This window comes from Nanorana parkeri, unplaced genomic scaffold, assembly GCF_000935625.1.
Source record: "Nanorana parkeri isolate BGI_ZX_2015 unplaced genomic scaffold, ASM93562v1 scaffold650, whole genome shotgun sequence".
In the NCBI taxonomy this organism is placed as follows: domain Eukaryota; kingdom Metazoa; phylum Chordata; class Amphibia; order Anura; family Dicroglossidae; genus Nanorana; species Nanorana parkeri.
The window spans coordinates 864312-878113 of record NW_017306918.1 but is presented as its reverse complement, the minus strand read 5'-3'; the positions used below and the strand labels follow the sequence as shown (position 1 = coordinate 878113).

Genomic DNA, 13802 nt, shown 5'->3' with positions numbered 1-13802 from the left:
CTGTGTGAGCAAGCTCAGAATGAGTGATGCACTAGTTTATATACTAGTACTAGGGTCTTTGCTCGGTTTCAGAAGGACGGTAATAGAAGGTGGGGCAAGGAGCATGTTACAGAGTATGTGGAGTCAAAAGCAGTTAGAATGTGTGGAACCAGAGTATCTGAGAAAGTTTTGTAATATAGAGGAGTAAGCTCATCCAGCCCTGGGCTTTTTGCCAGGTTTGAGTTGCAATATCGCCTTTTGGACCTCTTGGGTAGCGATAGGGGCCTTGAGCTCCATACTTGCTGTCTGCTGGAGGGGTTGGGAACCAAACCGTGAAAGATAGGTATGGATAGCAGATGATCTTAGAGCCTCTGCAGAAGGGAAGTGCCCATGGGAATAAAGTTATATAGCTTTTGGTAATAAGCCTGGATTTAGTCTGCCGCTCGATTCCAATCCTATTCAGGATTGTGGGCGGCGTCAGCATCAATCATTCATACAGCCAGGGCCGGCCTTTGGGGGTGTGCGGCCGCACAGGGTGCCATGGCAACATGGGCAACAGGCAGCCGACTGTCGATGTTCTACTGAAAGCTCCGAGTGTCCCCAGGATTGGCGTCCCCTCCGCGCGGGCCTGCCGCATCGTTCCAGTGTCATAAAGATGGCCAGCAATCGGTGGCTGCGTGGCGGCCATCTTTAAAGCTGGAAGTGCCCTGCAGGTTCTGTAGGAAAGGCCCGTGGCTGTCCCTGCCTTGCCAGACCTCAGAGCAGGGGTGAAGAGCTTATGGGGCCTGTGCAATGAGGAGAGAAAGCAGGGGAAGAATCCACAGAAGCGGGCACAAGATGGAAAAACTTTTTTTGTAAGTAAATTCTTTTGTTGTAAATGCATTCTACTATTTAATGTCTGTTTTTGGTTTTTATTATTTAAATATTTAGGATATTTCTTAAAGGGAAAGTAAATAAAAAAGTTTTATTGTAATTATGTATCATGCTTTTTAATAATTAAATGTACAGGCTTTGTTATTATACCGTGTGATATACTGTATAGGCCGCTGAATTATAATGTGTGATATACTGTATAGGCCGACGTATTATACTGTATATGTCGCTGTATTATACTGTGTGATATACTGTATAGGGCTACGGTAGTTCCAATATTTAAGAAGGGGGCAAGATGCCAACCTGGGAATTAGAGACCAGTTAGTCTTACATCTGTAGCTTGTAAACTGATTAAGGACTACTTGGTAGAATTTGTTCAGGATAATGGTATAGTTAATGACAATCAGCATGGGTTTAGGAAAGACCATTCCTGTCAGACTAACCTACTGACTTTTTACGAGGGGGTAAGTAGAGATCTGGATGGAGGGAGGTCTGTGGATGTGGTATATCTGGATTTCTCAAAGGCTTTTGATACGGTACCACACAAACGCCTACTATACAAGCTGAGAAGTATGGGCATAGATGGAAGGGTGTGTACATGGATAGAGAACTGGCTAAAGGAACGGGTACAGAGAGTATCAATAAATGGCGCCCTTTCAGACTGGGCTAGTGTCATTAGCGTGGGCCCAAAGCTTTTCAACCTGTTTATTAACGACATCGGGGACGGAGTAAACAGCGATATCTCAGTGTTTGCTGACGATACCAAAATTGGGAGGGTAATAGAAACAGACCAAGATAGTATAACATTGCAGGAGGACCTGGATAAAATAGGGGAGTGGGCAAATATGTGGCAGATGAGGTTTAATGTCGATAAATGCAAAGGTATGCACTTTGGGATTAAAAATAGGCAAATGGGTTATACAATTATGAGTATGCCGCTAGGGAAGTCGGAAATGGAGAAAGACTTGGGGGTCATTGTAGACCACAAACTAAATAATAGATTACAGTGCCAGGTTGCTGTAAGCAAAGCTAGTAGAATCCTGTCCTGCATCAAGAAGGGAATGTTTTGCAGGGACAAGTCTATAATTTTGCCACTTTACACATCACTGGTTCGGCCTCACCTGGAGTATGCAGTCCAGTTTTGGGCACCGGTACACAGAAAGGATGTCCTTGAGCTGGAGAAAGTCCAGCGGAGGGCGACCAAACTCATCAAGGGGATGGAGAACCAGAACTATGAGACAAGGCTACTAAATTTATATATGTTTACGTTGGAAGTAAGGAGATTAAGGGGGGCATGATTTTCATGTACAAAATGTTCTATAGTCATAGCAACAAACTCTTTAAGATTAATTCCATAACAAAGAGTAGAGGCCCCACCTAAAACTGGTAGAAAAAAATTCAAACACAAGGGGCGAATGGGGTTCTTCTCAGTTCGCGCGGTTAGGGTATGGAACTCGCTGCCTCAAGCAGTGATTTCCGCAAATAGTCTGGAATCATTCAAGAAGCTTTTGGACGATTTCCTGAGAGACCGTAATGTACAAGGGTACAGGTACTCTTAAGAATGAGAACACTCAGGGACCTATACACACACACACACACACACAATAGGTTGGACTTGATGGACTTATGTCTTTATTCAACCTCAAATACTATGTAACTATGTAACAATGCCCCAGCTGCGTTCCCAAGCTGCTCAAATGCTCTCCATGTGTGGCAGTACATACCTGTGTGAACACCTGTTCTCTTTGATGAAGATAAACAAAACATCACAAATCTCTCTATCTCTCATTGCTTATACCTGACTCTCCAGATCCTGTTCTATGTTGGTCTCTTGTGACCATGTTACCTCAACTGTTTAGTTAGGTGTCTCATATTTCCGTGCTGACAGTTAACTAAGTACGGGATGCTACGGGCTTATCATCTATCATCTGTAGATCCCTACTGTCATGAACCATTATGTAAACCCCCCCATACTTGAACATTCAGATGATGATAGGCTGAAGCACCCACGTAGCTGACCCATCTCGAGCAGAACGAATAGTCATGTCTACAACACCTATCTCTGTTCTGGTACACAAATGCTCTATGGCCTTTGGCAAGAGACGGGAGGACCATACATGTCTATACCTACCCCTAATGTTTTTACGTGTTCCCTTTTATGTATACTTTTGTAAAAGTTACAGGATCCATGCGATAGAGCTTTTGCCTGTTATCTGAATTGGCACTATGTGCATTGCTTGAAATGTATTGCTACAGATGTGCTATATTCTTGTATGGATATTCCTGTTTTATAAAATAAAGAATAAAAAAAATAAAGTGCTAAGCATAAGCAATCGCTGTGTGATCCTAAAGAACAGCATAGTGAAGGGAAATGTCGTGAGGTGGTACAAGGAGTTATTTTGGAGATCCAGGAAAAAGGGAAGCGAGGAGGAGAAGTAGTAGGGAAAAGGGGAAGGGAGGAAAGAAGAGAACGAGAGAAGGAAGGGATTGGAAAAGAGAGGGGGGGGGAGACAGGGAGGCACAAATGATGGAAAAAAAGGAGAAAGAGATGAAGGGTGGGATTAACCTCATCAAACACAAACATTGCATTTCTAAAAATATCAACTTGGTAACTGAGGGTATGCATTGTCGAAAGAAGGCTTGGCAATTAAAGTTGCAGTGGTGTCGTGATCATCAGTGTAATGGAAAATAAGATTAGTAAATCCAGTTTTAATATAGAAGGGGGAAGCATCACATACAGGATGCAGACATTACTGAGGTACACAGCACCATTGGCAGATAGCAAAGTATCAATAAAAAAACTGCTCCACACAACAGAAAAGGGGCAGGGTACAATTATGTTTCACAATAGGCAACTAAGTGAAATACAATGTGTTAAACAGGAGCAAGCGATGTGTAATCCTAATGGACCACATGGTGGAAGGGAATCCCAAAAAGTCATATAAAGACCCATCCTGGAAATTAGGGAAAAGGGAAGAGGCAAAAGGAGGAGGGATAGATAAAGGACAGGGAAGGAAAAGAAGGGGGCAGGAAGAAGAGAGCAGGGAAAAAGCGAGGGCTACGGTGAAGGGAAGGATGGAAGGGGAATAGATGGGAACCGCCTCTTAAAACAACGCAAAACAAAAACATATCATTTAAAAATGTAATAACATGCTGACTAAAGACATATGTTATTAGCATGTGTATCTGCAGGCAAATTGGCAGTGGTGACGTTTATACCAGTGTGATGGAGAGTAAGGTAATAAAAAGCCGGCAGCAGGAAAGGAGGGAGAAAAATTGGTGCAGGAGTGTGGATAACACTGAGGTACACAACACCATTGGTGAATAGCAAAACATGGTACTAGAGCAACATTATACGTATAAAAAGCATAACAATGCAAACATGTGTGGAAACAATACAGGTACGATACCACGTAGTGTCACAGTCGAGAAGGAGAGTTCAATGAAGATAAGATGATTTGTGTATGGAGGAAGCATCCATGGGGCAGTCTCCGGTATGCTACGTGTACAAGGGAATCAGGGGGAGGAGATCAAAAAATGGAGTGGTACTTAGGGCAAAAACAACAGGTAATTAACAAGAGAACACAGTACCTGAGATCTGTTTGAGAGCAAAGGAAATCTTGAAGGTCAGGAGGGAAAGGAAAAACATGGTGAGCAGTGGGACAGTGGAATATGATGTAGCAGAGACCCAGGGGGAAGCAGTCACTGTGGAAGGAATTTTGATGGAAATTCAATCATCACATCAAATGCATCTAGAATGACAGCCTTGCAGGGGAAGATCTTGCATAAGGTCTTGAGCAGGAGTATAGATCTGAGTAGACAGGAACTCTAAATCTGCTCATTCCTGTGTGGGTGGACTGCGACGTTTAGATGGAGATGAAGAGGAGGATCCCCGAAGACCCTCAGCTTGGTGAAATGCTCCATATCAGTCCAGGAGGTCCAGAGTAGGAATGCGGAGTTGAGAAAAGAAGCTCTGTAGCTCAGAGCATGATGGAAGGAGAAAAGTGTGGCCAGCACTCAAAGCTGCAAGGCCAAATAGAATTCACCACCTGTAGGGAATACCCCAGGAGCGGAGAGACTGTAAAAGCGGACAAAGGGCCTTGCTTTGCTGGAGAGTAATGTGGGGGAGATCTTTCTATAGCTGAATCTCACTCTCATGGAAGAGTAGGCATGCTCTCTCCTGGGCCCTGCGAAGAATCTTTTCCTTCAAACGAAAGTCCACTATGCAGCATATGTGGGTCTGTGTCGCCACCTCTGGCCCGCAGTGCGCAGTGGAAGCACTCAAACACAATCGGAGATTTCGACGGTCGGTCAAGTAGGTTGTTAAAGATGTGGAGTAGAGCAAATTCTAGTTGATTGGTGTCGACAGCCTCTGGAACCACTCTCACTCTGATGTGTATAGTTGTGGTCTCCATTGTCGAGGTCCATGTGTTGTTACATCTCAATCAGGCGAGTGTTATGAAAGTCGGCCATTTGTTGAAGGCGTCCTATGGATAAGGCATGGTTGGAAACCATATCTTTCACGACGTGGTTGCGAGAAGCCAAGGCTTGGACATCCGCCTTCAGAACAAAGATAGCAATCAACAATGTCGATTTAATATCCTGGAAAATCGAGTTAAGATCAGGCATTCCAGGCATCTGGTTCATGAGAGCTAGAATATCGCTCCTGTCGGGACATGAGGCTTCTTGAAGCTCCCGATCTGGGCTGCTATAGGGAGAATAGTCGGTGGAGGCCGATGGCATCGGAGCTCCCACGTGTCATTCGGTAGGCTGAGGGCGAAACAGCTCACGGAGGTTGTGGCTGAGCTGGGTGCCTGAATCCCGGGGTGGTTTTGCCACTGGGGTGTTACGTCCAACTTTTCCCATGATAGAAAGGAAATGAGGCTTTGCAATAAGCTGAAAGAAAGGGAGCATGTGTGGTGGAGGATAAGGTTTAGACGGCCATCTTGGTCCTGCTTCAGGCCGCGCCCCCTAGTTAAGCATTTTTAATATGAATGGCCCTGGAGGCAATGACTGTGCATTTGATAAGCTCTCTCAACCACATCAAATGACATGAAACAGTCTTTACCAAAAATGTCCTATTGCATGATGCCCCTTGCTGAGGATGCATTTCTCTACATCATTCATTTCACAGATAACAGCCAACATTGTGCTGTCATTGACCCATCCCCTCTAACGATCAGGTACCAATAAGAGTGATTCTTGTCATGTGATGAATATGTCAGCTATGAAATAGTGAACACAAGCAGGACTGGAAGCTTCCATCACAAAATAAGCCTTCAGCCTGAAGATGACACTACAGCCTTAAAAAGGCAGTGTGTCTATTTGGAGCATTGTATAATTAAGGTATTGCAAAATGATTTAATTACAAACTTTTTTTACATTTATGTGCAATTGTCAGGTTATTAAATAAACACTGAACAGGGTTTTTATAAAACCAAATACAAAGCCTTGAAAATATACTGTATATATATATATATATAAATGATATAGGTATGCAAATGAGTCAGTTATTGTCAAATTGACAGATCCTGCTAAATTTGCCATTGGCATCTAGGATCACTTAAACGACAAGCACTCCACATACAAAGGCAAAATGTGTAAAACTGGAGCAAAGTGATGAATCAATGAAACTGCAGCTGTAATTTTCAATTAACAGAAAAAAAGTGAAACCAAACATCTACGGAAATTTTTACTTTGTCAAGGTTTAACAAAAATGCATAAACAAGTAAAACAAGACCTAAAACATTAAAAAAGTTTTAATTGTCTACTTGACAACTTTAGAAGCCACCTTAACAGTGGATGAAAATAAGGCCATATTTCAAATGCCGAATTAATCACATGGATTTCACTTCTTTTTGTTTTTATAAATTCTTTTATTCAATAAGTTTTCAATTTTACATACAAAGGTAAACGAGCACGGGATTAAGTTCCCATCGTGAAAGCAGTGGACGCAGCCACCTTAGGCATAAAATGTATAACATAACAACCCAAAGTCAGATAAAGACATATATATACCCCCTGGGATTATAATGTGCTAGTCTGTTGACTAGTCAAGTTTCAACCATTGGAGACCCCGTGGGAGTCCATATTGGACGCTCAGTGATCTGCAAGGACACTGGTGTGATAGGTGCCAGCCAGCCTCGGCAGGCGTTACCCCGTTAAGTCCTGGGGAGCAGTCCATACATCCGCCCATCATATACATCGGTTGAACTATTGTACTCCCACAGACTCCACGCCAGGTGGGTCGACAGATATAAACTTACTGTAAGTAGGGGTTGTGTGAGGACCCAAAGGAAGAGAAAGCAGAGATGAAAGAGGAAAAGAAAGGAGGGGGGGGGGACCCAGAAAGAAAGTATACCAGAGGGGATTCCACTTCTCGATGTTTAAAGTTTTAGTTTTCTGCACAGTCACCTGGCCCCTGAGCACTGGCCCTTATATCCTGTTTTCGGGTGGCTCCTTTCCCTTGCACAGTCCTATTGAGCCACCCTTGTTCGTGCTTGTAAGCTGTGTGTATCCCCACAAACACACAGGCACAGCAAGATAATATACTCCCCAGCCCGCTCCTCCCTTGTTTCTTCTCAAAGCTAGTATATGTACAGCTGCTAGAGACTGTGCTGTGTTTTGTGTTCTTGTACTGGACAGGAAGTTCAAGGAAGGCGAGTGGAGAGAGTCGGAGCCAAAAAGCAAAAGAAGTACTTTGCTGGGCAATGCATATTTCTTTGATCTGGATTAATTCTTAAAAAAAAGTTTGAGCATTTAATACTACTTTAAAACTACCAAACCCAAAACAATTGTACCTGGAACAGGATGGGAAAGCCAGTCAATATGGAAACTCTTCTCTCTAGCCTGTTGCAGTGTCAGATATCTTCTTTCCTATAATATTACACAGTAAATATTTAAAATATGAAGAAAATCTACAAGTCCTTTACAGAAATGCATAACATTGTATTACAGAGATGCATAACATTGTATTATATTTTATATCAAACAGTAAGCATTACAAAAAAAAACTGGAAACCAGATTAAGTATGTCAGTTGGAAAGTAGTAAGTCTGCCTTAAAATGTATCAGGTAAACTGTATGAAATGAAAAAACTAGAGGAATAAATACTAATGGCAAAGAAGATGGCCACAAAGAAAGTATCTCACACTCCAACTGGGCCTTTAGATGGAATTGGGCTACAATAAAAATCTTGGAAGTGCTGGAGAGTGGGACCACAGCAATAATCTCTTGCTTCAAGAGATTTTGCTGAGCACAGTAAGATCTGTGAGGTATGGCAGGGACACTGGAAGGTTGTAAATAAAAAAATAAAGTAGCGAAGATGGCATCTCCTTATAATCTGATATTTTCGGGTCTGCAAGAGATGAGTATTTTTTACCTATATTCTTGAGTTTGTCCAATAAAGCACCAAAGAGGGGATTGTTCACACAAGGCATATGCAGAAGGACCTTTTTAGAAGCCTGCTCCACCATCAAACATTTTAGCCAAATGTACTGATATAAGGCTGATGAACAAAAGCAAGGGATTGGTATCCAGTGCTGTGTCTCACATGAAGTTCAGCCAGATGATTCTTGCAATGTCAAATTAAGAGTTTGTTCACATAGCACAGTATAAACGCGGGCTGGAAAATGCAAACACAGATCCCTATAAGGCCACAAGGTGTTTGTCAGTGAGGTCCTTGAATAAATGAGCATCTTCCACCAGAAAGGTAGTCACCCTGTTGAGGTGAGAGACTGTAAGGTCTACCGTTGGATGTGTATCCCACTTCCAAAGAAAATCCCTCACCAAAGGGTAGAGAGTAGGGATGTCCCGATACCGATGTACTTGTACTTGTCAAAATGCCCCGATGCCTAGCACCGAAGCTTGCGCTGTTTTTTTTCCTTCTTCTTACTTACCTTGCCGAGCGTCGCGTCACTGCTGCTCCGGTGGGCGGCGCTCCGAGCGGGGTCATCTGGCAGTCTCCGGGTCCTACTTTAGGTGGCCGGAGACTGCCAGATGACCCCGCTCGGAGTGCCGCCCACCGGAGCAGCAGTGACGCGACGCTCGGCGAGGTAAGTAAGAAGAAAAAAAAAAAAATCCCGCAGCGCCAGTACAGCAGGGGAGCAGGGATGTGTCAGCGGCGCGCTGGTCAGACGAGAGGAGCTCCAGGTGGGGTTGTAATTATCGGGCAGGCACCTCTAAGCCAGCTAAATTAGGACCCCACCTGGAGCTCCTCCCACTGGACCAGCGCGCCGCTGACTCGTCCCTGCTCCGGCACAGTGAATCACAGTAAGTGAGGGGAGATTTGGGGGGATTTATTACAGTAACCAATTATGTATTGTCTGCACTGTATTAGCAGTATATACTCTATATGGAGTATATACTGCTAATACAGTGCAGACAATACATTTACAATTATACTAACATGAATGTATTAAATGATCTGTATGTAGCCCTGTACTATGGATCATTTAACCCATTCATGTTAGCAGAGGATCATTGTAAATGTATTGTTGCAGGCACTCTATATGTACATGTACTATATACTACATATATAATGCACTGAACAATAGATTTACAATTATCCCCTGCTAATATGAATGGGTTAAATGACAGTACATGATATGTAGCATTGTACTATGGATCATTTAACCCATTCATGTTAGCAGAGGATAATTGTAAATGTATTGTGGCAGGCACTCTATATGTACATGTACTATATACTACATATATAATGCACTGAACAATAGATTTACAATGATCCCCTGCTAACATGAATAGGTTAAATCATGATCCATAGTACAGAGCTACATATCATGTACTGTCATTTAACCCATTCATGTTAGCAGAGGATAATTGTAAATGTATTGTGGCAGGCACTCTATATGTACATGTACTATATACTACATATATAATGCACTGAACAATAGATTTACAATGATCCCCTGCTAACATGAATAGGTTAAATCATGATCCATAGTACAGAGCTACATATCATGTACTGTCATTTAACCCATTCATGTTAGCAGAGGATAATTGTAAATGTATTGTGGCAGGCACTCTATATGTACATGTACTATATACTACATATATAATGCACTGAACAATAGATTTACAATGATCCCCTGCTAACATGAATGGGTTAAATGATCCGTAGTCCATGATATGTAGCTCTGTACTATGGATCATTTAAAGTCACCTGCCCCTTTAAGTAAAAGTATCGGTAATTGGTATCAGCAAGTACATGAGGGGATGTACTTGTACTTGGGCCTGAAAAAGTGGCATCGGGACATGCCTAGTAGAGAGCAATAAAACACTTTGGCGGGAGCAGCAGCCTTTTAGGATGTTTCCAGTCCCTTTAGAGGAAATCATCAAACAAGGCTAAGACAAAACCTGGGCAGATTAGTATGTATTGTAAAAGCCCAGGCCTGGCAATTAGCAAGTAGCAGTATTGTGTGCACTGCAGCAGAAAATACACAAGTTCCTTCTGTTTTGGAGTAATAGCAGTGGCATGTAAGTCCTCTGTGGAGATATTCTCACTCTGTGACTGGAAGAGATTCAGTCGGAGAGAGGGTCAGCACTCCTGACTTAATATGCCTGGCCTACATAGCCTGCTCTCATAGAAAAGTGAGTTTTTGGCAAACGGGTCAAGCAAAGCATTGCCACGGCTCCAGATCCGGAGGATCTCGCAGTGACAGACCATTTAGACCAGGGATGTACTATGAAGCAAGACCCAGCAGCCAGATGGTAGGATCACCATATGGAGCCACACTTTGGCAGGGCTGTAGCAGCCGAATTCACAAGCAAGCTAACTCTGAAAAAACTGCACTCGGTGGCTGCATTGTTGAGAAACCCAGAGAAGCAAGGTCTGGTCTGAAACAACCAGCTACTGTTGAATGAAGAGATCCACGCAAAGGAAGGATGTCAGCAGAGCTAAGAAAGACATCCATCCACTAGCAAAAAAAAAAAAAAAAATGCTGTTTGTGGGAGGAGTTAAACCCCATAGTGCTGACACCAGGGATGTGCAATTCATATTGCCCGACGCCCAGGACAGTTTTCGGCACCAGGCAGGTGGGTTTTTTATATACACTTAGCCCCACTGCAGGCAAGCAGCAGGGTTAAAGTTTTGTTTACCTTGGGGGGTGGAAAAGGCACTTACACTCACTCTCTCCTTCCTTTCTGTCTCCAGCTCTCTCTCCCCAGGTCTCAGTGCGAAAAAATGCACCTTCACCTGTGTAGGCAAAAATCCTTGCACCGGCCCTGGCGGAACACAATCTTGTCTGGGAGGCAATCCTGCCAGCGGCCCTTGGAGGACTCCCCCCTCCTTCACCCACCTCCTCCCTTGCCTATGCCTGATAGGCTTCCATCAGTTTATGATCCTTTGGTCTCAGTGGCTGTGGTAAATCCTTTTTTTTTATTTTTTTATTGTTTTTTTGTATCCGGACAAGTAGATTGGGCCCCCACTTTTCCCTTGGACAAGTAGTTTTTTAAAAACATCCACACCCCTCCTGATATGGTTTTTTTCAATCCTTCTATAGACATCAGTATAATTCAGTTGTCTAATAATTCTGTGTCTCCTACTGGACAAGATAAAAATGTTTTAGTATAAAAAAAAGTGTTACATAACTCCTTTTGAGAAGCTTTGCACTTCTACTCAGAGAGTAACACATACAATCTCCGAGATCTACTCTCTTCTGAACGACTCAGATACTCTCCCACCAACGCCTTCTACGAAGGCGTGGGAACGCGATTTATCCACTACCCTTTTCATGCAAGACTGGAAACGCATGGACTCTGTTATTAGGAGGCTCCATGAACATTCAAATCCAGGAGACCAACTACAAACTCCACTCGCGTTGGTATAAGACCCCTGCCCTACTTCACCGTATATACCCGAATGTCCCCGAAACATGTTGGCGATGCAACCAAGACATAGGCACACTCCTCCATATCTGGTGGACATGCCCGCTAATCTACCCTTTCTGGAAAGAGGTCCATACCATCCTTAGAACCATAACTGGTTCTGAGATAGAATTTTCCCCAGCATGCCTTCTACTATATCATTTTGAGGAATCACTCCGCATCTCCAAAAAATCCCTCACAATCCATCTGCTTAACGCTGCAAAAACCGTAATTCCTAGACATTGGGAATCACCAGATCCACCAACCATCAGTGAATGGCTCTCTCGAGTGCATACCGTATCAACCATAGAAGAACTTATTTACTCCAGCAGAGATGACATGACCAGATATCTCAAAACATGAACGATATGGCACCTATTCAAGGACTCAGCGACGTACGCTGCTCTCCAACGGTGACTACACCCTTCTTCTTCTACCCCTTTACCCCAACTTCTGTATATCCATTCCTCCCTTCTCTCCATTCTTCCTCCTCTTCTCCGTCAGGGGAGGTTGGATGGGACCTTTCTTCCTTCTCGACGCTTACTTCCCTTATCCCTCCCCTCTTCCCTTTCTTTATCTCATCTCTTCGCTCACTAACTCCCACTCTTCCCAACCACTCCTCCCTGTTTCGTCCTTCTTCCCTGTTAATCCCGTTATACCCGCCTGCAAAATGGCCTTTCCCGATTCTCGGGCGAGACCCTACACTACTTACTGTTTACTAGGTAATACCCTCCCTGTTTCCCCAATTGGTAAGAGCCAAGTTGACCGAACGACAATACAGAGACCTGACACTCCTTTACTCTAACCCAACTGTGGCATGTAGGTAAACATCATGCGATATCCAGTGACATAGAGGGACGGAAGGATGTGTAGCTACTCTAACATAACAGGGTCTCTCGCTACAAGGCTCAGACACACAGTTTTGGTCTACCTTGAGGGTATTCCCTTTGTTTTTCCCCTCTGTTATGAGGTTTTGGTTGTCATATGATTGTTCATAAGTACTTGTCCACTGCCTATGCACTTGCATATGTAACTTTTCAAACAATAAAAATTTTAAAAATTTAAAAGTGTTACTAGCAATGGAAAAGGTTACGGATATAAAAATGCTAAAGAAGTGTTTTAGCAGGCAGTAGATAAAGGAAAGTTGTGTGGAAAGTATGACAACAGGCAGTATGTGCACGAGAATAGTACAGAGGGTATGCCAGGGGCAGTATGTGCAGGACAGGAAATGGTGGTTACCAATCTTTATCCATAGTACATAACATGTAGTTGTACTATGGATCATTTAAAGTCACCTGTCCCTTTAAGAAAAAGTATCTGTAATTGGTATCGGCAAGTACATGAGGGGATGTACTTGTACTTGTACTTGGGCCTGAAAAAGTGGCATCGGGACATCCCTAATAGATACCAACAAAAAATATGGTCATAGACATATAGGTAAATGACAGTGGTAGGGAAATGTGCCCCATAATACATATGGCACCTGTAGCATCCTGCAAACAGGAGTGCTATAAAATGTAGGTATTTTCAGTCTGTAGTTAATCTGAGATAGATCTGTGGTTATGTTCATCTAATTTCTACAGAACAATCTGTGGATACTGCATCTGCCTGTTGCCGAGTGTGTTTCTGCCACAGAGCAGAGCAGCCAATAAGGATTGTCCTGAGAAAATGCTAGCCAATCACTGGAAGGTACAGGCCAGTGATGCATGATGGGAGACGATTTAAATAATCTGTGTGGCCTTTCTGGAGGCCCAGTGGTCAGCTACTGATTCTGGAGATGAACATAAACGAGGACTTCTGAAGTGCTGCTTTGCCTGATTTGTTCTGTTGCTTGAAGGAGTCTACCTTGTCCTGGATGTCCCTGACTCTCTCTCCCTGAAGTTCAGCAATGAAAGAAATCCAGCTTTTATCTACTGTCTGGACTTCGCTTTGTCAGTCACCACTGAACCAGTACCCGACTTTTTAGAGGGGGTGATACCAAAATGACTGTCAGTCATTTTGGTGTCACTAAGGTACGGGCCACACACCCGGCAACCCCCCCCCCCCCCCTGTGGCCGGACTGCTGAA

The 13802-nt window shown here is 43.4% G+C and overlaps 1 protein-coding gene across 1 annotated transcript in view; it reads right to left on the bottom strand.

The window, feature by feature from the left end:
- The window catches only part of MTR (5-methyltetrahydrofolate-homocysteine methyltransferase), a 462707-nt gene that overhangs the window by 57954 nt on the left and 390951 nt on the right, over nucleotides 1-13802 (bottom strand). The window contains exon 27 of the mRNA XM_018563293.1: nucleotides 7653-7728. Within this exon, the coding sequence (XP_018418795.1) occupies nucleotides 7653-7728 (76 nt within the window). The remainder of the gene's footprint in view (nucleotides 1-7652; nucleotides 7729-13802) is intronic.